The 27,799-nt window shown below is 48.6% G+C and overlaps 1 protein-coding gene across 1 annotated transcript; it reads right to left on the reverse strand.

Annotated features, from left to right (window-relative positions):
- Positions 1 to 22,793: 22,793 nt before the first annotated feature.
- On the reverse strand, positions 22,794 to 27,185 carry LOC123121439 (enhanced ethylene response protein 5). The gene is made up of 12 exons (XM_044541405.1): positions 26,787 to 27,185; positions 26,603 to 26,696; positions 26,435 to 26,524; positions 25,583 to 25,648; positions 25,318 to 25,407; positions 25,157 to 25,213; positions 24,969 to 25,030; positions 24,797 to 24,884; positions 23,606 to 23,682; positions 23,362 to 23,436; positions 23,177 to 23,282; positions 22,794 to 23,078 (listed from the first exon to the last, which is right to left on the reverse strand). The coding sequence occupies exons 1-12, from the start codon at positions 27,083 to 27,085 to the stop codon at positions 22,953 to 22,955; spliced, it is 1,230 nt and encodes a 409-aa protein (XP_044397340.1). The 5' UTR covers positions 27,086 to 27,185; the 3' UTR covers positions 22,794 to 22,952.
- Positions 27,186 to 27,799: the final 614 nt, after the last annotated feature.

Genomic DNA, 27,799 nt, shown 5'->3' on the forward strand with positions numbered 1-27,799 from the left:
CATGCATGCCAACAAAAAATTCCACTTCCATACCTGACTAATGTAATCTTCATTCGAGATCTCTGAGTTGTTTTCCTCACCATCATCATGCTCATTGTTTTCCTGACCATCATCATGTTCATCCATCTATAAATTTTCAAAATATAATATTGTCGGATGCCACCAAAAAATTACAACATGATAATGCCACTCACATTAAGATCTTCCAATACGTTCCCATTCTCTGACCTATCTCCACGATCTGAATTTTCATCATCTGACCAATCTTCTATCCAGTCTTTCATCAGTTCTCCAAACTCCATGTCATACATCATATCAGTTAACTCATCGTCCGCCATTTCCTACAACAATTAATATGTATCATCACATGTGCAAACATTATCAATGCTGACATATACAACACCTAGCGCACGATCACGGATGTTAAATAAACTACACCAACCGGAGAGCGCCCCAACCGAAGGCGTTCAGATCGTGCACACAACCGACGCCAACGACCTCTGATCGCCCATGGATCCTCCCCCCTCTCCACACCGAGCGGCGTTAAGGTACGTCCCACGAATCCAGTACGTGATCACTTTGGATCGCGAGAAGCAGCGCTACCCGTGATAACATGCGCCGCCAGATTCCTAGCCCACGGCACCAGTCGTGATTACTTTGGATCGCTGGATACCTAGGTAAGCCGCCGCATCAAATAACGGAGCCGTCGTGCACACAACCGACGGCAACCGTCGCTAGGTTAACCCTAGAAAGAAGAAACCCACTTTAGCCCGCGTGATCACTGTGTATATCACGACGAGCAGCACTACCAGAACAAGATCTGTGATGGCCTGGACCGCCAGAAAGCTAGGTTGCCCGCCCCGCTAGGTTAACCACTACGACGAAAACAACGGCAGTTCGTTTGATGCTGCCGCGAGCGAGACAAACGTGGGGAAACGGGATGCGGTACCTGCGAGCGCTGGAGGTTGACGACGGTGCCGCGCGCGCTCTCGGACGAGATCGCCGGCGATAAGATCGCTGCCGCCGATATTCCTACAGAACCTCACCAGAATGATGGAGGAGCTGCGTGATTGATTGAGCTGCGTGATTGATGGATCGGCCGTCGGCAGGTCTTACCTGGTCGTGGGGTCGTGTCATCCTTTTTTTTCGGGATGTCACCGTATACATGCGTATGGGTCATACGGGTTATACAGGGCTTGGATATGGGCTACGAGGCTTGGATATGGGCAGCGGCGGGCCGGAGAAAAAATAGATGGCGCGGGTCAAGAATACCCCTAGGAAATTGAGTTAGGGGGGTGCACGGGAGCAAGCCTCCATCCTCAACCTCGAGCTTCTTCTGCTGCTCGTCTGCAAGTTGCTGCTCCTCCCCAGCGGGCCTGCCCGTGCTGCCGTCCGGAGCTCCCCTGCTCGTGCTTCTGCCGGTGAGAAGAAGAACCCGAGCTCCAATTTCTGTACATTGCGCTTGTTCATTAATTTGAAACACAATTGATCATCTACTCTGCAGAAATGTTGCAAAAAAGTTAACTGAATGTGTTCACCTCCAATGTCAAAGAAGTTAACTGAATGTTGTTGGTCTGGATAAACATGTTCTTCAGTTAACTGGACAAGACTAAATCAAACTGAATGTTATAGACTGAGTAGAAAAAATTGGACAAGAAGCAGTAGGTGTACTCGAAATTCTAGACTAAATCAAGCTGGACAAGAAGCAAATTAGACAAGAAGCAGTTGGTGTACTCGAAAATTCAGTGTCCAATTTACTCCAAAATTCAGCACTGAATTGCAGTACATCAAATTGCACTAGAAAAAATAATGGAGGAAATTAATCAGGGTTTAGAATTGCAGGTTACAAGGAAACGATTACAGAATGAAAATTCAGTGAGTAAATAAGATTACAGAATAAGAATAAGAATAGGGGCTTGGGGATGTTCCTCTGAATTTTGGTGTGTCAGGTTCTTTAAGGAATGACCATCTACTTTTAATCTCTCAGAATAAGATTACAAAAAAGTCAGTTTGATGTACTACAATATGATCATGTTCAGTAGTGATCACTGCTTGTCAAGGAGTAGTTTGATGTTGATCATAGTCTTACCTTTCAGTGAGCTCTGTTTTGTTGTTGATTATTTCGATCAGATTTGAACTCAACATGATTACTATCAAATCTGAACTCAAGATTTGGGTTAGGAGTGACACCATACTGTAATTTTGTTTCCAGGCATCAAGCCCTGTAACCACTACTGTGATTTACACCTGACAATTCGAACTGAACATGATTACTATCAAATCTTTCTGAATGTTTATCCTGCAGTAAAGTCTACTGAGATTGTCATCAACAATAGTACAGGCATTTTGCAGCAAAGAATTGTCATGTTTGGTCATTGTAATGTTCATTTCATAGCGAATTCAGAAGTTAACAACAATGTTACTGTATTTTATCGAAACTCTACAAATTAATGACACCAAATTCAGAAATTGACAGCAAATGGCACTATAAGAAATCAACAACAAATTCCACAACATGTGCTGCTGCTACTACCAGAAGTATGCCACCCTGCTACCACAACAACAACATATTCAGTCTATCTGCACTGAACCACGCATGCCAGCCTGCTGCCTTTTTTCTGATGGATCTTCACTTCAGTTCAGGACATGTACAGGAGATGCCATGCTTGGCGAGCTTGCCGGGGAGCACGAGGCGGACCGCGTTCTGCACGTCGCGGGTGCGTGAGCGTGGCGCGCCCGGCGTACTGCGCTAGCCGCGACACCTCCGTGGCCAGCCTCTTCTTGGTCCCGTCGGTGGCCTCGTCCTTGTATGCGTAGGGCTCCTCCTGCGTCTCCTGGCTCTGCAGCGACTCTGGCGTCTTGCTGGCGCCTCTCTTGCGCTGTTGTTGCCCCGTCGGAGGCCAGCGACACCGCCGTGTATCCGGATGCGCGGAGGGGGGCGTTGAAGAGGATCCAGGAAGCGACGGAGGCCGCTAGCAGCAGCGCGCTCAGGTCCGCCCGGCCAGGGCGCCACAGCACGTCGGAGCCGGCAAATCGAGCACTTTGCAGAGAAGGGGATCCCTTTCCTCTTGATCTCCCCTCCCCTCCCCCCTCGTCGGAATCAGGCAACGAGGACGAAGAAAGGCGGCGAGATGAAGGGGAGAAGGCAGCCGGCGCGCGGCGAGGCGACGGAGCAGGCGGCCGGGGGAGAGGATGTCGCCGTCGCCGTCGCAAAATCAAGGAGGAGAGGATGGGGGGACGCGGTGCGGGCTGCGTCGTTTGTCGGATTAGAGCGAGGGGGGTTTTCGTAAATTGTCATCGAAGACAACTTTTATCGGACGGAGGGAGTAATAAAGAAACAAGCTAGGTAAAAAAAGGACAAAGAAACAATATGCCATATGCCCCTGCGCCGCCCCTCCGCTCCTCTCCTACTCCTCTCTTGTATAGATCATTACAAAGGCGTAAACACTGAAAATGTAATTTAATTACAAGATAAGGTTTTGATGCATAATGTACATGTGAATATATGATACAAATTATGATTATAAGATACATATACTCCAACATACTTGAAGAAAATATAGTGTGATGATATGAGAGGGCAAGACCCCCCTCCCTGAGGGAGTCCTGGACTAAGGGGTCCTCGGGCGTCCGGCCTGTTATCCATGGGCCGGACTGATGGGCTGTGAAGACATGAAGGCCGAAGACTGTACCCGTGTCCGGATTGGACTCTTCTTGGCGTGGAAGGCAAACTTAGCGACCAACTATGAAGATTCCTTCTTATGTAACCGACTCTATGTAACCCTAGATCCCCCCGGTGTCTGTATAAACCGGAGGGCGTAGTCCGGAAAGGATATACTCATTACCATAGTCATACAGGCTAGACTTCTAGGGTTTAGCCATCACGATCTCGTGGTAGATCAACTCTTGTAATACTCATATTCATCAAGATCAATCAAGCAGGAAGTAGGGTATTACCTCCATAGAGAGGGCCCGAACCTGGGTAAACATCGTGTCCCCTGTCTCCTGTAACCATCAACCTTAGCCGCACAGTTTGGGACCCCCTACCGGAGATCCGCCGGTTTTGACATCGACATTGGTGCTTTCATTGAGAGCTCCACTGTGCCGTCGACGAAAGGTTCGATGGCCCATTCGATCGTCTATAGCGACGCTGTCCAAGGAGAAACCTTCCTCCCCGGACAGATTTTCGTATTCGGCGGCTTCGTACTGCGGGCCATCTGGAGCAGATCGATAGCTACGCCTCTGGCCACCAGGTCAGATTTGAAAGCTTGAACTACGTTGCGGATATCCACGGAGACCTGATCTTCAATGGATTTGAGACCGCGGCCATCGCTCCCCCTCGCTCCGACGAACATGACTTAAATCTGTCACCGGACCATATTCAGGAGATGGTTCCTGTAACTGCTACGGCCTTAGATCCGGAGCAGGTCGCGCCATCCAAAGCCACAGAGTCCGCGGTGCTGGAGCCGCACACAGACTCAACACCTGGGAATATCTGCGTCAACGGAATTCCGGACTCGTTTCCGGCTATGAGTTCCGAACCGCGTACGCCTGCGGACACTGAGCTGGATCGGTCATCGATCTTCGAGTTCAGCGCCGCAGACGTCTTCCAACACTCACCCTTGGGCGATGTTCTAAATTCATTAAAAAACCTGTCCTTGGCAGGGGACCCACAGCCGAACTATGTCCGGTTCGAACTAGAGGCTGGTGATGGAGAATTTCGCTTCCCACCCGCCACCCACTTCATAGCCACTGTCGAGGACTTAACCGACGTGCTTGATTATGGCTCCGAAGACATCGACGGTATGGACGACGATGCCGACAAGGAGCAAGGCCAAGACCCGCCATTCACTGGACGTTGGACGGCCACCTCTTTGTACGATGTGTACATGGTTGACACACCTAAAAAAGCTAGCAACGATGACAAAGAAGACCCAGTTGCGAATAAACCTTCTGAGACACAGTCCAAGCGCCGACGCCCTAAACGCCGTTCCAAGTCACGTCGCTCAAAAGATGGCAACACTGGCACCAGAGAAAATAGTACTCCGGACGACACCGAAAACAATGAAGACCCTGTTGGAGCAACATCCGAACAGGAGGAAGTTAACCCTGATAAACAGGCCATACCCAACGACCCGAATGATGATAGTTACCGTCCACTCTCCGAGGATGAGGAGAGCCTCGGCAACGAGGATTTCATCGTGCCGGAGGCACCCCTCGAGCAGGAACGCTTCAAGCGCCAGCTAATAGCTACTGCAAGAAGCCTAAAGAAAAAGCAGCAGCAGCTTCAAGCTGATCAAGACCTACTCATTGACAGATGGACTGATGTCCTGGCAGCCGAAGAATACGGCCTCAAGCGTCCAACCAAAAGTTACCCGAAACGCAGACTGCTACCTCAGTTCGATGAGGAGGCGCCGGAGCCCATACCTCCCTCTCGCAATGCGGAGCGACCACCGCGTGGTCGGGATAGTGCGGCGGACCGACCACCCCGTGGTCGGGATAAAACGGCAACTCAGGCCGAACAACAGCCCGCCCCACCGCCTCGTAAAAACAGAGACAAAACAGCTCGGGACTATACATACGACCTTCGGCAGGACCTGGACAGTAGAGCAGGACACACCAGATCAATCTACGGATCGCGAGGACGCTTTTTGACTCGGGATGACGGCTACCTATTCGGACGTGACAAACTTAGTCACGCCCGGGCCGATAATCGCAGGCGGACTTCATCGGAGGTGCGCCGCGACGCGGCCCGATATAGAGGCGCCGCACACCCTCTTTGCTTCACAGATGAAGTACTGGACCATGATTTCCCCGAGGGGTTCAAGCCCGTCAATATTGAATCATACGACGGAACAACCGATCTCGCAGTATGGATCGAAGATTTTATTCTCCACATCCATATGGCCCGAGGAGACGATCTTCACGCCATCAAATACCTCCCACTAAAACTAAAAGGGCCAGCTAGACACTGGTTAAATAGCCTGCCTGAAAATTCCATCGGCAGCTGGGAGGACTTGGAAGAAGCTTTTCTTGACAACTTCCAAGGTACTTATGTCCGGCCACCAGATGCCGATGACTTAAGTCTAGTTCAGCAACCTAGAGAATCAGCCAGAAAATTCTGGACTAGGTTCCTAACCAAAAAGAACCAGATCGTTGACTGTCCGGATGCCGAAGCCCTAGCGGCCTTCAAACACAGCATCCGTGACGAATGGCTCGCCCGCCACCTCGTCCAAGAAAAGCCGAAATCCATGGCAGCCCTCACGGCGCTCATGACCCGCTTTTGCGCGGGTGAGGACAGCTGGCTGGCTCGTAGCAAAAACACAGCCAGCAAGACAGGACCCTCCGAGACCAAGAATAGCACCGGCAAGCTCCGGCACAATAGACACAAACGCCGAAGCAATGGCGATAACACCGATGACACTACAGTTAACGCTGGATTTAGCGGCTCCAAGTCCGGCCAGCGGAAGAAGCCCTACAAAAGGAACAGTGAGGGACCATCCAGCTTGGACCGCATACTCGACCGTCTGTGTCAGATACATGGCACCCCAGACAAACAAGCCAATCATACCAACAGAGATTGTTGGGTTTTTAAACAGGCTGGCAAGTTAAATGCCGAAAATAAGGAAAAGGGATCACAAAGCGAGGACGATGACGAAGAGCCCCGGCAGCCGAACACTGGGGGGCAGAAGAAATTTCCCCATCAAATCAAAACGGTGAACATGATATATGCTACACACATCCCCAAAAGGGAGCGCAAGCGCGCACTCAGGGACGTCTATGCGGTAGAGCCAGTCGCCCCAAAATTTAATCCATGGTCGTCATTCCCGATCACCTTTGATCGTTGAGATCAACCAACTAGCATCCGTCATGGCGGTTCGGCCGCGCTGGTCCTCGACCCAATCATTGACGGATTTCACCTGACACGAGTCCTAATGGACGGTGGTAGCAGCCTCAACCTGCTCTATCAGGATACAGTGCGCAAAATGGGCATTAATCCCGCACGAATCAAGCCCACAAAAACTACCTTTAAAGGAGTCATACCAGGCGTAGAGGCCCGTTGTACGGGCTCAATTCGCTGGAGGTGGTCTTCGGTTCCCCGGACAACTTCCAAAGCGAAGAGCTAATCTTCGATATCGTCCCCTTCCGCAACGGCTACCACGCACTGCTCGGACGAACCGCGTTTGCTAGATTCAACGCGGTGCCACACTACGCTTATCTCAAGCTCAAGATGCCCGGTCCACGCGGCGTCATAACAGTCAATGGAAACACCGAACGCTCCCTCCGTACAGAGGAGCACACAGCCGCCCTAGCAGCAGAGGTACAGAGTGGCCTTCTCAAGCAGAACTATAATCCGGCTGCCGAGCCCCTGGACATCACCAAGAGGGTCCGGACCACACTTCAACAGGACAGCTCGGCTCGTCAAGAGCTCGATTAGCAATTCGGCCTCCGTCCCAGTCCCGGTGAGGTAGCGGCATTCGCACCACGTGTACATAATTACGCACTTAAAATCCCATGGGCATCGACGGAGGCAAAGCTAGCTCGTAGTCCACAGTTCGGCTACACCAATCCCGGACTCACTTGTATCTTTACTATTTCATTTTTCCTTTTTTTCAGGTCTCTTTTATACAGGCCTCCTTCGATGGCCTGATTACTGGTCCTGTCAACAGACAAGTACACCAGATTGGCACAGAGCACAGGCCTACAGGGGAAGCCCTAGAGGACAATCCAACGATTACTCTACATGTTTTTTAGTACCCAAATGCAGCTCTCCTTTGGTTATGGCATGTTAAATAGCCGGTTGCTTATCGCACTATTTGTATAAATGCATTTTGACGCATTAATCCAACTATAATGGAAACAGTTCACGTCCCAAGTCAAGGGGCCCCAGATACTACCTCTGCTCTATTTCTGTTTTCCTTTGCCATTAATTACTTACATTCTTGCACCCGTGCACTTTGGTACGTTTCATATTTTCCAGGGGCTCTCCATCACCCCATAATGCGGCAACAAAGCCCGAACACTTCTTACCGATAAGTTCGGCACCCCGAATTTAGCATTATATGCATTGGCTCCGAATCATGTCTTTGGTCAATAGTTGGGTTGCCCGGCTCCTGTACTTGCTACCCTACGTTCCGCTACATCGGCTAGGGTAGTAAAGGGAGAACTATTGCGATTGTGCCCTGGTCTAAACCGAATGAGCACCTCAGTAGAGAAAGCCGAAAACTGACTGTCATGATGCGGCGAGAGCCGGTCAGCTGTTCGGAGGTCACAAATCGTTGGAGATTTTTTCTGCATTCTACGAAGGATCGGTACTTCCCGATCAAACGCTGACAGCACTCTGGTTCATATACCAGGGGCTGCGCCCATGTTTTATTATAAAACTCCTATGGCTAAGTGAGGGCGTTTAAGCCGCATAGTCTGATTGCCTGGTTCGTTGTGCTAAACAACTCCTTCAAGGACCATATAATTGGATCAAGATTGTTTAGATTCCATCCCGAACACCTCCGTACTACCTACGTGAGGGCAGAAGCCGACGACTGGCCAACCTTCGGATTTCATATAACACGGCCGCACAGGAGGAAACAATCAAAACATAACAAACATTATATTACAAACCGGATTTGTTTTCATCATACAAGGCAAAGACAAAATACGAATGTATTCATTCAAAAATAATGTCCTGCCCGCACTGCGCTGCTGCAAGTCGAGATCCCTCAAGGACATCCGCAAAATATCACTCGGGTGTGCGGTGCTCCTTGCCCTCCAGCGGCCCCCTGGCCACCTCGACGGTGTCCATCTTCGCCCACCACATGTTGCAACGAGCGAAGGCCATACGGGCACCTTCGATGTAGACTGATCGCTTGACAATGTCTAGCCGCGGACAAGCCTCCACCACCCGCTTCACGAGGCCAAAATAACTGCTAGGTATAGCTTCGGCTGGCCACAGCCGGATTATTAAATCCTTCATGGCCAGTTCGGCCACCCTGTGCAGCTCGACCAACTGTTTCAGTTGATCGGCAAAGGGCACCGGATGTTCTGGCACAGCATACTGCAACCAGAACAGCTTCTCCGTGGAATTCCCTTCTCTGGCTCGGGAGAACTCCGCAGCATCGGACACGCTGCGTGGCAGATCCGCAAAAGCCCCTGGGCAACTCCGAATCCGGGTTAGTAAAAGATACTTCCTCTCGGCACACTTGCTTTGCATGTTAAAAGCCTTACCCGTCGCGATCTTCTTGGCCTCTTGGATCTCCTGGAGAGCGTCCCGGGCCTCATTCCATGCGGCCACCGCGCTATGGCGAGCCTTGGTAAGTTCGGTCTCTCGAACCGACGCCTCGCGCTCCAAGGCATCACACTTCTTCACCGCGTCCTGGAGCTCCTGCTGGACCTCGTCGACCCGAGCCTTGAGCTTCTTACGGGCGGCTTGCTGCTGGACAGCCTTCCCCTTGGCTTCGGTCAGGGCTTTTTTCACGGCCTCAACCTCGGTCGCCGCCCCTATACATATTATGACACTCCGGTCATGTTGGGAATCGTAGCATAATTTTAAAATTTTCCTACGCTCACCAAGATCCATCTATGGAGTATACTAGCAACGAGGGGAAAGGAGTGCATCTACATACCCTTGTAGATCGCGAGCGGAAGCGTTCCAATGAACGTGGATGACGGAGTCGTACTCGCCGTGATCCAAATCACCGATGACCGAGTGCCGAACGGACGGCACCTTCGCGTTCAACACACGTACGGTGTAGCGACGTCTCCTCCTTCTTGATCCAGCAAGGGGGAAGGAGAGGTTGATGGAGATCCAGCAGCACGACGGCGTGGTGGTGGATGTAGCGGGTCTCGGCAGGGCTTCGCCGAGCTTCTGCGAGAGGGAGAGGTGTAGCAGGGGAGGAGGGAGGCGCCCAAGGCTGTATGTTGCTGCCCTCCCTCCCCCCCTTTATATAGGCCCCCTGGGAGGGGGGGCGCCAGCCAAGATCCCATCAAGGGAGGGGGCGGCGGCCAAGGGGGGAGACTTGCCCCCCAAGGCAAGTGGGGCGCCCCCCCCACCCTAGGGTTTCCAACCCTAGGCGCAGGGGGAAGGCCCATGGGGGGCGCCCCAGCCCACTAGGGGCTGGTTCCCTTCCCACTTCAGCCCATGGGGCCCTCCGGGATAGGTGGCCCCACCCGGTGGACCCCCGGGACCCTTCCGGTGGTCCCGGTACAATACCGGTAACCCCCGAAACTTTCCCGGTGGCCGAAACTTGACTTCCTATATATAATTCTTCACCTCCGGACCATTCCGGAACTCCTCGTGACGTCCGGGATCTCATCTGGGACTCCGAACAACTTTCGGGTTTCCGCATACTCATATCTCTACAACCCTAGCGTCACCGAACCTTAAGTGTGTAGACCCTACGGGTTCGGGAGACATGCAGACATGACCGAGACGCCTCTCCGGTCAATAACCAACAGCGGGATCTGGATACCCATGTTGGCTCCCACATGTTCCACGATGATCTCATCGGATGAACCACGATGTCGAGGATTCAATCAATCCCGTATACAATTCCCTTTGTCAATCGGTATGTTACTTGCCCGAGATTCGATCGTCGGTATCCCAATACCTTGTTCAATCTCGTTACCGGCAAGTCTCTTTACTCGTACCGCAATGCATGATCCCGTGACTAACGCCTTAGTCACATTGAGCTCATTATGATGATGCATTACCGAGTGGGCCCAGAGATACCTCTCCGTCACACGGAGTGACAAATCCCAGTCTCGATCCGTGCCAACCCAACAGACACTTTCGGAGATACCCGTAGTGTACCTTTATAGTCACCCAGTTACGTTGTGACGTTTGGCACACCCAAAGCACTCCTACGGTATCCGGGAGTTGCACGATCTCATGGTCTAAGGAAAAGATACTTGACATTGGAAAAGCTCTAGCAAACGAAACTACACGATCTTTTATGCTATGCTTAGGATTGGGTCTTGTCCATCACATCATTCTCCTAATGATGTGATCCCGTTATCAATGACATCCAATGTCCATAGTCAGGAAACCATGACTATCTGTTGATCAACGAGCTAGTCAACTAGAGGCTTACTAGGGACACGTTGTGGTCTATGTATTCACACATGTATTACGATTTCCGGATAACACAATTATAGCATGAACAATAGACAATTACCATGAACAAAGAAATATAATAATAACCATTTATTATTGCCTCTAGGGCATATTTCCAACAGTCTCCCACTTGCACTAGAGTCAATAATCTAGTTACATTGTGATGAATCGAACACCCATTGCGTCCTGGTGTTGATCATGTTTTGCTCTAGGGAGAGGTTTAGTCAACGGATCTGCTACATTCAGGTCCGTATGTACTTTACAAATATCTATGTCTCCATTTTGAACACTTTCACGAATGGAGTTGAAGCGACGCTTGATATGCCTGGTCTTCCTGTGAAACCTGGGCTCCTTCGCAAGGGCAATAGCTCCAGTGTTGTCACAGAAGAGAGTCATCGGGCCCGACGCATTGGGAATCACCCCTAGGTCGGTAATGAACTCCTTCATCCAGACTGCTTCCTGTGCTGCCTCCGAGGCTGCCATGTACTCCGCTTCACATGTAGATCCCGCCACGACGCTTTGCTTGCAACTGCACCAGCTTACTGCTCCTCCATTCAAAATATACACGTATCCGGTTTGTGACTTCGAGTCATCCAGATCTGTGTCGAAGCTAGCGTCGACGTAACCCTTTACGACGAGCTCTTCGTCACCTCCATAAACGAGAAACATATCCTTAGTCCTCTTCAGGTACTTCAGGATATTCTTGACCGCTGTCCAGTGTTCCATGCCGGGATTACTTTGGTACCTTCCTACCAAACTTACGGCAAGGTTTACATCAGGTCTGGTACACAGCATGGCATACATAATAGACCCTATGGCCGAGGCATAGGGGATGACACTCATCTTTTCTATATCTTCTGCCGTGGTCGGGCATTGAGCCGTGCTCAATTGCACACCTTGCAATACAGGCAAGAACCCCTTCTTGGACTGATCCATATTGAACTTCTTCAATATCTTGTCAAGGTATGTACTCTGTGAAAGACCAATGAGGCGTCTTGATCTATCTCTATAGATCTTGATGCCTAATATATAAGCAGCTTCTCCAAGGTCCTTCATTGAAAAACACTTATTCAAATAGGCCTTTATACTTTCCAAGAATTCTATATCATTTCCCATCAATAGTATGTCATCCACATATAATATGAGAAATGCTACAGAGCTCCCACTCACTTTCTTGTAAACACAGGCTTCTCCATAAGTCTGTGTAAACCCAAACGCTTTGATCATCTCATCAAAGCGAATGTTCCAACTCCGAGATGCTTGCACCAGCCCATAGATTGAGCGCTGGAGCTTGCATACTTTGTTAGCATTCTTAGGATCGACAAAACCTTCCGGCTGCATCATATACAACTCTTCCTTAAGGAAGCCGTTAAGGAATGCCGTTTTGACGTCCATCTGCCATATCTCATAATCATAGTATGCGGCAATTGCTAACATGATTCGGACGGACTTCAGCTTCGCTACGGGTGAGAAAGTCTCATCGTAGTCAACCCCTTGAACTTGTCGATAACCCTTAGCGACAAGTCGAGCTTTGTAGATGGTCACATTACCATCCGCGTCCGTCTTCTTCTTAAAGATCCATTTGTTTTCTATGGCTCGCCGATCATCGGGCAAGTCAGTCAAAGTCCATACTTCGTTTTCATACATGGATCCTATCTCGGATTTCATGGCTTCTAGCCATTTGTCGGAATCCGGGCCCGCCATCGCTTCTTCATAGTTCGAAGGTTCACCGTTGTCTAACAACATGATTTCCAGGACAGGGTTGCCGTACCACTCTGGTGCGGAACGTGTCCTTGTGGACCTACGAAGTTCAGTAGTAACTTGATCCGAAGCTTCATGATCATCATCATTAACTTCCTCCCCAGTCGGTGTAGGCACCACAGGAACATTTTCCCGCGCTGCGCTACTTTCCGGTACGGAAGGGGTGACTATCACCTCATCAAGTTCCACTTTCCTCCCACTCAATTCTTTCGAGAGAAACTCCTTCTCCAGAAAGGACCCGTTCTTGGCAACGAAGATCTTGCCTTCGGATCTGAGGTAGAAGGTATACCCAATAGTTTCCTTAGGGTATCCTATGAAGACGCATTTTTCCGACTTGGGTTCGAGCTTTTCAGGTTGAAGTTTCTTGACATAAGCATCGCATCCCCAAACTTTTAGAAACGACAGCTTAGGTTTCTTCCCAAACCATAATTCATACGGTGTCGTCTCAACGGATTTCGACGGAGCCCTATTTAAAGTGAATGCGGCAGTCTCTAAAGCATAGCCCCAAAATGAGAGCGGTAAATCGGTAAGAGACATCATAGATCGCACCATATCCAATAGAGTGCGATTACGACGTTCGGACACACCGTTTCGCTGAGGTGTTCCAGGCGGCGTGAGTTGTGAAACGATTCCACATTTCCTTAAGTGCGCACCAAATTCGTGACTTAAATATTCTCCACCACGATCTGATCGTAAGAATTTTATTTTCCTGTCACGTTGATTCTCAACCTCACTCTGAAATTCCTTGAACTTTTCAAAGGTTTCAGACTTGTGTTTCATTAGGTAGACATACCCATATCTACTTAAGTCATCAGTGAGAGTGAGAACATAACGATATCCTCCGCGAGCCTCAACACTCATTGGACCGCACACATCGGTATGTATGATTTCCAATAAGTTGGTTGCTCGCTCCATTGTTCCGGAGAACGGAGTCTTGGTCATCTTACCCATGAGGCATGGTTCGCACGTGTCAAATGATTCGTAATCAAGAGACTCCAAAAGTCCATCTGCATGGAGCTTCTTCATGCGCTTGACACCAATGTGACCAAGGCGGCAGTGCCACAAGTATGTGGGACTATCGTTATCAACTTTACATCTTTTGGTATTCACACTATGAATATGTGTAACATCACGTTCGAGATTCATCAAGAATAAACCATTAACCAGCGGGGCATGACCATAAAACATATCTCTCATATAAATAGAACAACCATTATTCTCGGATTTAAATGAGTAGCCATCTCGAATTAAACGAGATCCAGATACAATGTTCATGCTCAAAGCTGGCACTAAATAACAATTATTGAGGTTTAAAACTAATCCCGTAGGTAGATGCAGAGGTAGCGTGCCGACGGCGATCACATCGACCTTGGAACCATTCCCGACGCGCATCGTCACCTCGTCCTTCGCCAGTCTCCGTTTATTCCGTAGTTCCTGTTTTGAGTTACAAATATGAGCAACCGCACCGGTATCAAATACCCAGGAGCTACTACGAGTACTGGTAAGGTACACATCAATTACATGTATATCACATATACCTTTGGTGTTGCCGGCCTTCTTGTCCGCTAAGTATTTGGGGCAGTTCCGCTTCCAGTGACCACTTCCCTTGCAATAAAAGCACTCAGTCTCAGGCTTGGGTCCATTCTTTGACTTCTTCCCAGTAACTGGCTTACCGGGCGCGGCAACTCCCTTGCCGTCCTTCTTGAAGTTCTTCTTACCCTTGCCCTTCTTGAACTTAGTGGTTTTATTCACCATCAACACTTGATGTTCTTTTCTGATCTCCACCTCCGCTGATTTCAGCATTGAATATACCTCAGGAATGGTCTTTTCCATCCCCTGCATATTGAAGTTCATCACAAAGCTCTTGTAGCTTGGTGGAAGCGACTGAAGGATTCTGTCAATGACCGCGTCATCCGGGAGATTAACTCCCAGCTGAGACAAGCGGTTGTGCAACCCAGACATTCTGAGTATGTGCTCACTAACAGAACTATTCTCCTCCATTTTACAGCTGAAGAACTTGTCGGAGACTTCATATCTCTCGACCCGGGCATGAGCTTGGAAAACCATTTTCAGCTCCTCGAACATCTCATATGCTCCATGTTTCTCAAAACGCTTTTGGAGACCCGGTTCTAAGCTGTAAAGCATGCCGCACTGAACGAGGGAGTAATCATCAGCACGCTGATTGCCAAGCGTTCATAACGTCTTGGTTCTCTGGGATTGGTGCTTCACCTAGCGGTGCTTCTAAGACATAATCTTTCTTGGCAGCTATGAGGATGATCCTCAGGTTCCGGACCCAGTCCGTATAGTTGCTGCCATCATCTTTCAGCTTGGTTTTCTCTAGGAACGCGTTGAAATTGAGGACAACGTGGGCCATTTGATCTACAAGACATAGTGTAAAGATTTTAGACTAAGTTCATGATAATTAAGTTCATATAATCAAATTATTCAATGAACTCCCACTCAGATAGACATCCCTCTAGTCATCTAAGTGAAACATGATCCGAGTTAACTAGGCCGTGTCCGATCATCACGTGAGACGGACTAGTCAAGATCGGTGAACATCTCCATGTTGATCGTATCTTCTATACGACTCATGCTCGACCTTTCGGTCCTCCGTGTTCCGAGGCCATGTCTGTACATGCTAGGCTCGTCAAGTCAACCTAAGTGTATTGCGTGTGTTCCGAGGCCATGTCTGTACATGCTAGGCTCGTCAACACCCGTTGTATGCGAACGTTAGAATCTATCACACCCGATCATCACGTGGTGCTTCGAAACAACGAACCTTCGCAACGGTGCACAGTTAGGGGGAACACTTTCTTGAAATTATCATAAGGGATCATCTTACTTACTACCGTCGTTCTAAGCAAATAAGATGCAAAAACATGATAGACATCACATGCAATCAAATAGTGACATGATATGGCCAATATCATTATGCTCCTTTGATCTCCATCTTCGGGGCACCATGATCATCTTCGTCACCGGCATGACACCATGATCTCCATCATCATGATCTCCATCATTGTGTCTTCATGAAGTCGTCACGCCAATGATTACTTCTACTTCTATGGCTAACGCGTTTAGCAACAAAGTAAAGGTAATTTACATGGCGTTATTCAATGACACGCAGGTCATACAAAATAATAAAGACAACTCCTATGGCTCCTGCCGGTTGTCATACTCATCGACATGCAAGTCGTGATTCCTATTACAAGAATATGATCAATCTCATACATCACATATATCATTCATCACATCTTCTGGCCATATCACATCACATAGCACATGCTGCAAAAACAAGTTAGACGTCCTCTAATTGTTGTTGCAAGTTTTTACGTGGTTTGTAGGTTTCTAGCAAGTACGTTTCTTACCTACGTATGACCACAACATGATTTGCCAATTTCTATTTACCCTTCATAAGGACCCTTTTCATCGAATCCGTTCCGACTAAAGTAGGAGAGACAGACACCCGCTAGCCACCTTATGCAACTAGTGCATGTCAGTCGGTGGAACCTGTCTCACGTAAGCGTACGTGTAAGGTCGGTCCGGGCCGCTTCATCCCACAATACCGCCAAAACAAGATAAGACTAGTAGCGGCAAGAAGAATTGGCAACATCAACGCCCACAACTGCTTTGTGTTCTACTCGTGCATAGTAACTACGCATAGGCCTGGCTCATGATGCCACTGTTGGGAATCGTAGCATAATTTTAAAATTTTCCTATGCTCACCAAGATCCATCTATGGAGTATACTAGCAACGAGGGGAAAGGAGTGCATCTACATACCCTTGTAGATCGCGAGCGGAAGCGTTCCAATGAACGTGGATGACGGAGTCGTACTCGCCGTGATCCAAATCACCGATGACCGAGTGCCGAACGGACGGCACCTCCGCGTTCAACACACGTACGGTGCAGCGACGTCTCCTCCTTCTTGATCCGTCAAGGGGGAAGGAGAGGTTGATGGAGATCCAGCAGCACGACGGCGTGGTGGTGGATGTAGCGGGTCTCGGCAGGGCTTCGCCGAGCTTCTGCGAGAGGGAGAGGTGTAGCAGGGGAGGAGGGAGGCGCCCAAGGCTGTTATGTTGCTGCCCTCCCTCCCCCCCTTTATATAGGCCCCCTGGGAGGGGGGCGCCGGCCAAGATCCCATCAAGGGAGGGGACGGCGGCCAAGGGGGGAGACTTGCCCCCCAAGGCAAGTGGGGCGCCCCCCCCCCCACCCTAGGGTTTCCAACCCTAGGCGCAGGGGGGAGGCCCATGGGGGGGCGCCCAGCCCACTAGGGGCTGGTTCCCTTCCCGCTTCAGCCCACGGGGCCCTCCGGGATAGGTGGCCCCACCCGGTGGACCCCCGGGACCCTTCCGGTGGTCCCGGTACAATACCGGTAACCCCCGAAACTTTCCCGGTGGCCGAAACTTGACTTCCTATATATAATTCTTCACCTCCGGACCATTCCGGAACTCCTCGTGACGTCCGGGATCTCATCCGGGACTCCGAACAACTTTCGGGTTTCCGCATACTCATATCTCTACAACCCTAGCGTCACCGAACCTTAAGTGTGTAGACCCTACGGGTTCGGGAGACATGCAGACATGACCGAGACGCCTCTCCGGTCAATAACCAACAGCGGGATCTGGATACCCATGTTGGCTCCCACATGTTCCACGATGATCTCATCGGATGAACCACGATGTCGAGGATTCAATCAATCCCGTATACAATTCCCTTTGTCAATCGGTATGTTACTTGCCCGAGATTCGATCGTCGGTATCCCAATACCTTGTTCAATCTCGTTACCGGCAAGTATCTTTACTCGTACCGCAATGCATGATCCCGTGACTAACGCCTTAGTCACATTGAGCTCATTATGATGATGCATTACCGAGTGGGCCCAGAGATACCTCTCCGTCACACGGAGTGACAAATCCCAGTCTCGATCCGTGCCAACCCAACAGACACTTTCGGAGATACCCGTAGTGTACCTTTATAGTCACCCAGTTACGTTGTGACGTTTGGTGCACCCAAAGCACTCCTACGGTATCCGGGAGTTGCACGATCTCATGGTCTAACGAATAGATACTTGACATTGGAAAAGCTCTAGCAAACGAAACTACACGATCTTTTATGCTATGCTTAGGATTGGGTCTTGTCCATCACATCATTCTCCTAATGATGTGATCCCGTTATCAACGACATCCAATGTCCATAGTCAGGAAACCATGACTATCGGTTGATCAACGAGCTAGTCAACTAGAGGCTTACTAGGGACACGTTGTGGTCTATGTATTCACACATGTATTACGATTTCCGGATAACACAATTATAGCATGAACAATAGACAATTACCATGAACAAACAAATATAATAATAACCATTTATTATTGCCTCTAGGGCATATTTCGAACAGGTCAATACTCACCGCCTACTATTTCCGAATAAATAGCAAGTCGTTACTCACCTTGCTTCTCGCGGAGCTGAATCTTCACCTCGCCGAGCTCGTTCTCGGTCCGCTCCAACCTCTGCTTTAGTTCAGAGACTTCGGCAGCATGCGAGGTCGCGGCCAACAGCGACGCCTGCTTATTCATACATATCAAATTAGTCTCCTACAAAGGATTGATCCTCTGTCCGGCGTTTCTTTCCGAACACTGGACAGTGTCTCAGGGGCTATTGTCGGCACGGGGTGTTCTCTTTCTACGTGACTTACCTCAAAACCTGTCAACAGATTTTTGCAGGCCTCGTTTAGTCCGCTCTTGACGGACTGAACCTTCTCGATCACCGTACCCATAAGGATACGGTGCTCGTACACAATGGAGGCACCTCGTAGCGCCTCCATCAGGTTATCCGGTGCCCCTGGTTGGACAAGGGCCATCGGTGGAATTGGCGCACCCCGCTCCTTCGGAGGAAGGTGCGCGCCGGATTCCGAGGCCGTACCGGTCCCCGAAATCGCATTCGGCTGACGGCCGAACTGAATACATCCCTCCTCGCCAGTCTCCATGGGGATCTGCTCCCCCATGTGTCCGGCAGCGGAGGTCTCGCCTTGCGGCGCCTCCTGGACAGCGTCCTGGGCCCCTCCCCGGCTCGGAGCGGTCCTCCGGGACAACACTTCGGTGTCGTCCTTGGCCTCGGGGGAATAAGCGGTCGGCGGTGACATGCTGGCCATTTCCGCCGGATCCAACGAACCTCCAGATGAGGATCGCTGGATGCTGTCGCGGGCTGGACTGTATTAGCACAATTAACCACGTCAAAACGATAAAAAGGAGAGGCTGGGTATGCAGGTATACGTGAGTCGTAGTACTTACGATGCGGCCCGAGGTTTAGTGCGGGGGCGTCGCTCCGGACTGCTGTCAAGGTCCCACGCGGTGTTGACCGCAAGGGAGCCCTTCCCCTTCTTGGGCGTTCCCGCCTCTAGATTCGTGGAAGCCCCCCTTTTCTTCTTTCCCTCCTCAGGGGGAGGGTTCTTCTCCTCCTCCTCCTCCTCCTCTTCCTCGTCGTCGTCCTCAGGGATGGAGGAATGGGCTTCTTCGTCTTCTGACGTCACGTCTAAAGCACCCTTGCGACGAGGGCCACTTTTGGCCCCCTTGGCCTTCTTCTCCGGCGCCTTATATGGTGCCGGCACCAGCATATTCACCAGACACGGGATGACCGGTTCTTCAGGCAGCAGAGCCGGACACTGGATCCGCTTCTCCCTCTCCATCCAATCCTGAAAAAGCAATGATAAAAGTTCAGGCATCATCCTCGAAACAAACAAGTAGGGGATACGTTAAAAATAACATACCTCGCTGGCGAGGTGTTTAATATCGTACCCACGGTCTGAATCTGTGGCCGGCGGTTTCTCGTTGCCCTTAAAGAGCAACTTCCAGGCACCTTCGTGAGTGGTTTCGAAGAGCCTCACCAGGGTTTGGTGCTTCTTCGGATTAAAATCCCACAGAGGGCGACTTCTGCGCTGGCACGGGAGGATCCGACGAACTAGCATCACCTGGATTACATCGACAAGCTTGACGTTATTGGCTATCATACTTTGTACGCGCGTCTGCAGCGCTATCAGCTCATCGGGCGAACACCAGTTCGGACTCTTCTCGACCCAGGAGGTGAGTCGCATGGGAGCACCGGAGCGGAATTCGGCAGCTGCGGCCCAGGTGGTGCTGCGGGGTTCCGTGATATAGAACCACTGTTTCTGCCACTCCTTTACTGTATCCACAAAAGTGCCTTCCGGCCAGGAGACGTTGGACAGCTTACTCACCATGGCTCCTCCGCACTCCGCGTGCTGGCCATCCACCACCTTCGGCTTCACGTTGAAGACTTTGAGCCACAGCCCGAAGTGGGGTTGGATGCGAAGGAAGGCCTCACACACGGCGATAAACACCGAGATGTTGAGGAAGGAGTTTGGGGACAGATCGTGGAAATCTATCCCGTAATAATACATCAGCCCGCGGACGAAAGGGTGGAGTGGGAACCCTAGTCCGCGGAAGAAATGAGGGATGAATACCACCCTCTCGTTGGGCTTCGGCGTGGGGACGACTTGTCCCTCGGCCGGGAGACGGTGGGCGATTTCCTTCGCCAAGTATCCGGCCGCCCGAAGCTCAGTAATGTCCTCCTCCTTGACGGAGGAGACCATCCACTTGCCCTGACCCCCGGATCCGGACATGGTTGAGTGCTAACTTGAGTGGAAAGGAGATGAGAACTTGGGCGCTGGAGCTCGAGATTGGAAGGGTGGAGATAGAGAGAAGGCGTGGGAGAGGAAGAGGGAATCCTTATCCCCTTATAAAGGTAGAGAATATTGAACGCCTCCCCACTCGCCTTAGAACTCGCCTATTCCCAAGGGCTGTATAAACGGCGCGGTTGGGTTACCCATGCCCGCATTGATGAGAATCCCACGATAAGAGGACACAATCTCTGCTTTGACAAGACGTGCCAATGGCAACCGTGTCTCGGGACGAGGAGCGTCGGACACAAAACGGTCCGGAATTATGACCGGTCGGACGTGATGTCATGCTACAAAAATTTGTCAGCGGATTGGACTCGTGTAAAATTATATTCTCTCTGTGGTTGTGTATGGTGTGTGTTACAGGTCCGGATACTATCATCGCGTCCGAAGACTATCTTGGAGTTTGGAAAAAAGGGGAACCCGCCTTGCAATGCCGAAGACAATCTGCGCGCCGGACTCCTCGTCATTGAAGCCAGGTTCAGGGGCTACTGAGGGAGTCCTGGACTAAGGGGTCCTCGGGCGTCCGGCCTGTTATCCATGGGCCGGACTGATGGGCTGTGAAGACATGAAGGCCGAAGACTGTACCCGTGTCCGGATTGGACTCTCCTTGGCGTGGAAGGCAAGCTTGGCGACCAACTATGAAGATTCCTTCTTATGTAACCGACTCTATGTAACCCTAGATCCCCCCGGTGTCTATATAAACCGGAGGGCGTAGTCCGGAAAGGATATACTCATTACCATAGTCATACAGGCTAGACTTCTAGGGTTTAGCCATTACGATCTCGTGGTAGATCAACTCTTGTAATACTCATATTCATCAAGATCAATCAAGCAGGAAGTAGGGTATTACCTCCATAGAGAGGGCCCGAACCTGGGTAAACATCGTGTCCCCTGTCTCCTGTAACCATCAACCTTAAACACACAGTTCGGGACCCCCTACCTGAGATCCGCCGGTTTTGACACCGACACCCCCTACCCTACCATAAGGTGACGGAAGGGGGCCATGCCTCCATAATCCTAACTTAACTAGTCTTTCATGGTTGCTAGTGTTAGATATCCATAAGGAAAGTGTCATGCTAGCCCTTGTAATATTCTAGCCTCCCTACTTGTGTGATTGTGCATAATTATTTACTTAGTTTCAATCAAGATTTGTGAGGGGCTTTGGTGACAATGCCAAGGTATACAGTTTATAGAAGCTTTGTTTCATCACAATCCTACCAGTGTAGTTCTGTGCTAAAAAATTGTAATGTTGCATGTGAACAAGCAAGCACAATTGGTGTTGTTGCTCTTTTGCTTTTATTTGGTATCATTTCATGTGAGAGCTTCCTTTTGTGCACTACCGGACAACACACTTTGCGCAAGTCTTCCAGGTAAGAAGAAAAAAAGTGTCTTTTAATTTTTGCACTTATTTGGGCTTCTCGCATTGTCACTTGTATTTTTCTTTACTGTTTTGCCAAGGATGACATGCACAAGTAACTGATGTGCTTGACGGATGAGGTGTATGATTCACCTATTGCCTTGAAATCTAGTACTCCCTCCATCCAAAAATACTTGTTATCAAAATGGATAAAGGGGGATATATCTAGATGTATTTTAGTTCTAGATACATCTCTTTGTATCTATTTTGATGACAAGTATTTTCGGACGAAGGGAGTAGTTCACTGACTCTGAGTTGAGCTTGCTTCTTCAAAGTCATCAAAATGGCATCATACCTACAATCATCACCATTTATTATTTAGCGAACTAGTAATTGCATATTCCATACCCTTAACGCCACAGAAGTATTACTTTTTGTTATTGTTTAGCAAACTATTACAGCATATTCCATATCCTCGTATCGTTTGGATTTACTAGCACAAATAAATTTGCATATGAAGGATCAATGTCGCCTATGCAAGACTGTGATGATGGCAACTCTTATATTGTTGCTAACTTGCTATTGGATCTATCAATTAAGTTTACTCTTGAAGTTCTAGTCCTATATTATGCGTATTCATTTGATGTGAGGTCAAAATGTTAAAAGTTTATCCTAAATATTTTGGTTTTTTATCGCAAATGAACCGATGAACTAGCGGTCCGGCAAGTAAAAATCTGAACCGACAGACTCACCAGTTAGGTTTCCAGTTCGGTTTTTTACTATGGCCTTAATTGCAGTCTGCAAATTTAGTTTATCCAGAATACAATATTGTACCTCACTGAAGCTATGAAAACCACCGTTTAAGTGGAGGCTACCAACCATAAATGTTTACAAACATTGCAGCTAGAATACAAATGTTGTTACAATCAGAGTCGCGGTAATTTTACATAAACCTGTCATGTTCCGTACATCAAAGATAAGAGAAACTTCCATTAGGTGTACAAGCTTATGAGGTATCGCTGCGAACTAAACGGGCTTCCCATTCAACTTTGGGAAGGGGTCTTGTTTGCTAAGGACAAGAACTTTGCTCTTGTGGGCAAAGTATCCTTTTATGAGATTCTTGTATATTAGGCACGCCATGATGCATTCCACCTGATAGCAGCAAGGGAGGAAATCAGGTTACATTTATTATCATAGCATATCAAGATACTGTCAGTTAGAAAAGACAATATGTTCGACTCCCCAAGTACCTCATCCACATCCATGGTGATTCCAAGCCATTGCAGAGTCTTTACCAAGACCTCTAGCTTGATTTGATGCGCCTTCGATGGTTCCTTCTCCCTCTGTATGATATGGCTGCAGAAGAAAGCAAAGCAAAAAAGGATTGGTTCATTCTGTAAAAGTGTGACAAGGACACCTTCAAGATCACACTCACATTTTCTTCACTAATCTTCGGTAGACCTGGAGTTCAAGTTTCTCCAACACAAGGTAGACACCACATTTTAGTAACCTTCAAACACAAATAAGCAATCAGTGTCCCCATACAAAAAAGAAGGAAGCAATCGATGTCCCAATACAAAAAAGAAGGAAGCAATCGATGTCCCCATACAAAAAAGAAGGAAGCAATCAGTGATAGCAGAGGGTCGAAACTTTTTCAGCACACAAATATGTGAACTTACTGGTCTTCATGTCTATCAAGGGCTTGCTTAAGGAGCCTGAGATCCCCTCTCCTAAGTGAGGTCACAATATCTGCATACTGAAAGGTTAAATTACCAACTTGTACAGATCAAAATGGCCACGGGAAATCTCCAAGTAGTAAAGTCACACCACAGTGAAGGAATAACACCCACATTAAAAGAACATCTTTATGAAACAGAATAAATAATTCAAGGCAACAGTATATTTCACAAAAGTAATACAGTAAAAGATACAATATGAATCCATCACTTACCCAAGATACAGCCTACAAACTACAACGAGAAATTTAAATTAGCCATGGTATGGAAAACAAGAGTATATATTTAAGACAAGCAATCAGTTTATAGTAATGCCACACGGCAATAAAAGCAAAATTGGGCTCTTGGTAGTTTGGCTTGTTTTCTCAGAGGTTGGTCATCATTTAAAACCTCAACACACGATTACGGAAGCAATTCATATGATGGACTAAGCCTTATCATTGATGAATGATCACTAGGCCAAGTATACTTATCATAATCTGTCACCAATCATTGTTCTCAGGGGACAAGGACCTGAGGAATGCCAATTAGATTATTTTTAGCGTAAATGTTGATAAGGTTCTGATAAAGTTAATCATGGTTCTCAAAAGGTTCACAAATCCTATATGTACTGTAGATTTCCCAACCTTTTGCCTTATCTAATCCCATATAAACCCTAGGGTAAGAGATAATACTAAAAGGTTGACACGCCCAGATTAACTTGTTAATCATCTCGAAGAATTGGTAAGTTAAACATAGGACGTTCATCAACTCATGAGACTTCATGTTAATGAAATGTACTTATACCAGTAGAGTATTCAAATGCACTCAAATTGGTGCTACAGTATTCCTCTTTGTCGTCTATAATTTCCAGTCACGCCCAAATGTTAGTAGATCTTGCTTCTTGAAAACTGAAGGTTAACGCATTGACGTGGCATCAGCATCAGAGCCTATGGCCTAGTGTTCTACCCTAATTGTTCACATATGGAGTACTAAGTGTAATCATAACAAAAGAAACAAATTATGTTCATGGGAATATTTGTGAACAACCAAGATAAATGTTTTGCAATTGGAAATGGTGGTACTAAATAAACTACATATATTGCATTTCACAATCTCCTTCACATTAGTAAACAGGAGTACAAGGATATATACCTCAAGCAGATTGTACTTCTCCAGGAGGGTCCTCCTTGGCAAAACACCAATTGACAGCTTTACAGGGATTAGGAACTTCAAAATTTTCCTAGAAAAAAACAGACCATTAGTAGTTCCAACAAATGTGTACCCCATACATCACAAGCTACAAAACACCCAGTAATACAAATACCTCAAATTTGATTCGCTTTGAGGATTACAATGCATCAAAGCATAAGTTAGTTTCTGATCAGCCTAATTCAAACCAGAACAAAAAAAATATATTAGCAGCCTCACCGTTTCATAGGTCAAAATAACTTGCCATAGCAGAATATACAAAAAATGTTCACACACAAGGAGAGAGAGTGAGAGAGAACTTACAACAAGAAAATTCTCATTAAACACCTCCAAGCGACCTGTATAATACATATAAGTGACCTGTGCCGTCATGAATAATCAAAGATTATTATTGGATCAACATGCATGTTAATATAATGCTTTGTATTGATAGAGAAGAGAGACCGCAACTTTTACTATCTTACCTTATCTTTCACTGGAAAATCTTCAAAATCAAAATTCCTAGCTGTTTCGATACTCCTTATGACACTACGGCAAAGGTTAACAGTACCAAGCTGCATAATTTGAGCATCAAGTGTTAGCCCGTTATATCTTAAATCACGTATATTGGGATTCCAGTGCATACTACACTTTAGCTACATTTGGCATGCTATCTAGACACTGTCTGTGCTTATTAATACGAGTACTGAAGTTACAGATTAGACGAAAACATTACAGTGAATAACCTACCCTGAAATAAATTTTAAACAGCTGGCAGGTAACATACAGTGCCCCAACGCGCTTAGGTCCTTTAACCTGTATAAGGTTGGAGATTCACCAATAACCAAGAGTCAGAATCTTTAGAATATAACCATTTTTAAAAAGGAAAGCGACAAGATGCATCGAAGAAGTATAATTGCTGCATGTTTGGTTGGAAGAGTCACATCACCTGTCCAACAATTCTAGCATATACACGAAAAATAGCTATCAGAAGAGAATTCATTGTATGCATAAATTTGACAGATGATAAGCGGCGGAGGCAAGAATTAGAGGCCATGGCGGGAGTGAGGCAATAATGCACCAATATTGACAAGAGCGACCAAAGTGTGCAAACAGTAACTTCAGAGCAGTTTCTATGCAAAAACACCACCCTCTAGGTTGATGTAAATGCATCAGCTTCTCCTCTTCTGGCAACATAGGCCGTTTCCAACCAAGAGGGAATGTGCAGTACAGAAGTTTCAACATGTCACGCTTGAAGCCTTAGGCAGAACCACAACATTAAACACCAAGTAAGCTATGACTACTCCAATGCAATTTCCTCTGCGTAGGTGCTTAGATGCTCGTATTATCTACCGCCAAGAGCCAATTATATTCTTAAGCACATGGGAAGCACTGGTGCCTAATCAAGCATAGGTGCTACAAAGTAAGAACCTTGTCTGCCCTTTGTGACAAGGAAAAAATGATCACTTTTGCTAAGCACCTTCTGAGGCACCGGCATTGCACAAGCTCATCACAAGCAATTTCATTCAATTCGATCAGACTCGTGCTAGTTCTTTTTACCATCCAAGAATGCACATCAAACAAAGCTTCAGAATTCCATACCGCAAGTGCCCCAAAAACCTTCATCAGGAAGGACCCAGCAGCCTGCAGCTTGTCTGGGTTCTTCCCGCTCATCACAAGCTCCCTGTCTGCCTACACCAAGACAATAAGCAAGCAGACATGAGCCCCAAAACCTCAGGTAAACCCAAACCAACCAATCAACCAGCTCACCTTCTCAGCTAGCAGCCTGATCTCAAGCGCCACCATGTGCATCGCCTCCATCGCCCAAGGAGTCTCCCAGTTCCGGAACTCCTGCAGGAACGCGCTGCAACCAACACCACATCAAATCCTCTAAAATTCGAATGCGTTTATCCAATTTGTTCGGAAGGAGTGCAGAGAGGAAGGCAGCACGCACCTAGCAGCCTTCTCGAAGGAGGAGTAGGCGTCCCCGAAGCGGCGGAGGGAGTGGGAGTGGATGGCGCGGAGGAGCGGGGGGAGGAAGTCGGAGAGGTGGGGGAAGCGGTCGGAGGCGAGGCGGGGAAAATCCGGAAAAGCGGCGAGCGCGTCGGAGAGCGGGGTGGAGGCGGGCGCCGAGGAGATGGCGAGGAGAGAGGCGAGGTCGGCGCCGTCGGACTGAGAGATAGCGTCGTCCAAGCGGGAGAGGTAGTCAGCGATGCGGCGGTGCGCCTCGCCCATGCTCAGGTACGCCGCCATCTCCGGTGCGGCGGCGGCGGGAGCCGCGCGGGTGTTGGGGTTTGGGCTTGGGCTTGGAGGTCACCGACGGTGGAAGAAACCAGTATGAGTTCGATCTGATGTGGGTAGTTCTGGTTTATGCAAGCTGGTGACGATCGCCAATCCTCAACGTCCAGTGCGAGAAATCGATGGTTGAGATTAACTGATAAAATCAGAGTAAGGTTTCGCTTGGTTTGCTCATTGCTGCCATCTCCGCCCCTATCCGGCGAGGTAAAACAACTCGGAGGGTGGGTGCCCAAGAGAGTCCGTCACAACTTGGAGGGTGGGTGCCCAAGAGAGTCTGTCCACACATGACGGTTTCGTGCCGCTTCTGGCGACTTCGTGGCGAGCCCAGCGCCCTTGGTCGGCAATCTTTTTTTGAATCCGAGAATTTTAAATCCACAAAAGAGTGCATGATTCCTCGATCTGGTAGCGGCGCAGCGCAATCCTTCTCTCCTCTGGCCATCCTAGTGCTCTCTCAAGCTGTGAGGGAGAACCTGAGAGCGGGATCTGTGGCGTGGGAGTTTCGTGGTGTGTTAGTTCTTGTAGGGAGGCGGGGGAGGTAGGTGGAGACAGCGGGGACGAATCCCTGACGGCGGTCGCCGCTATGAGCGGAGGAAGAGCCCCGGTACTGGAGAAAGTAGAGGGTAAGTTGAAGGACCTGCGGCTGTCAAAAGCTGAGAAGAACAAAATCAG

The sequence above is a fragment of the Triticum aestivum genome, chromosome 5D, assembly GCF_018294505.1.
Source record: "Triticum aestivum cultivar Chinese Spring chromosome 5D, IWGSC CS RefSeq v2.1, whole genome shotgun sequence".
In the NCBI taxonomy this organism is placed as follows: domain Eukaryota; kingdom Viridiplantae; phylum Streptophyta; class Magnoliopsida; order Poales; family Poaceae; genus Triticum; species Triticum aestivum.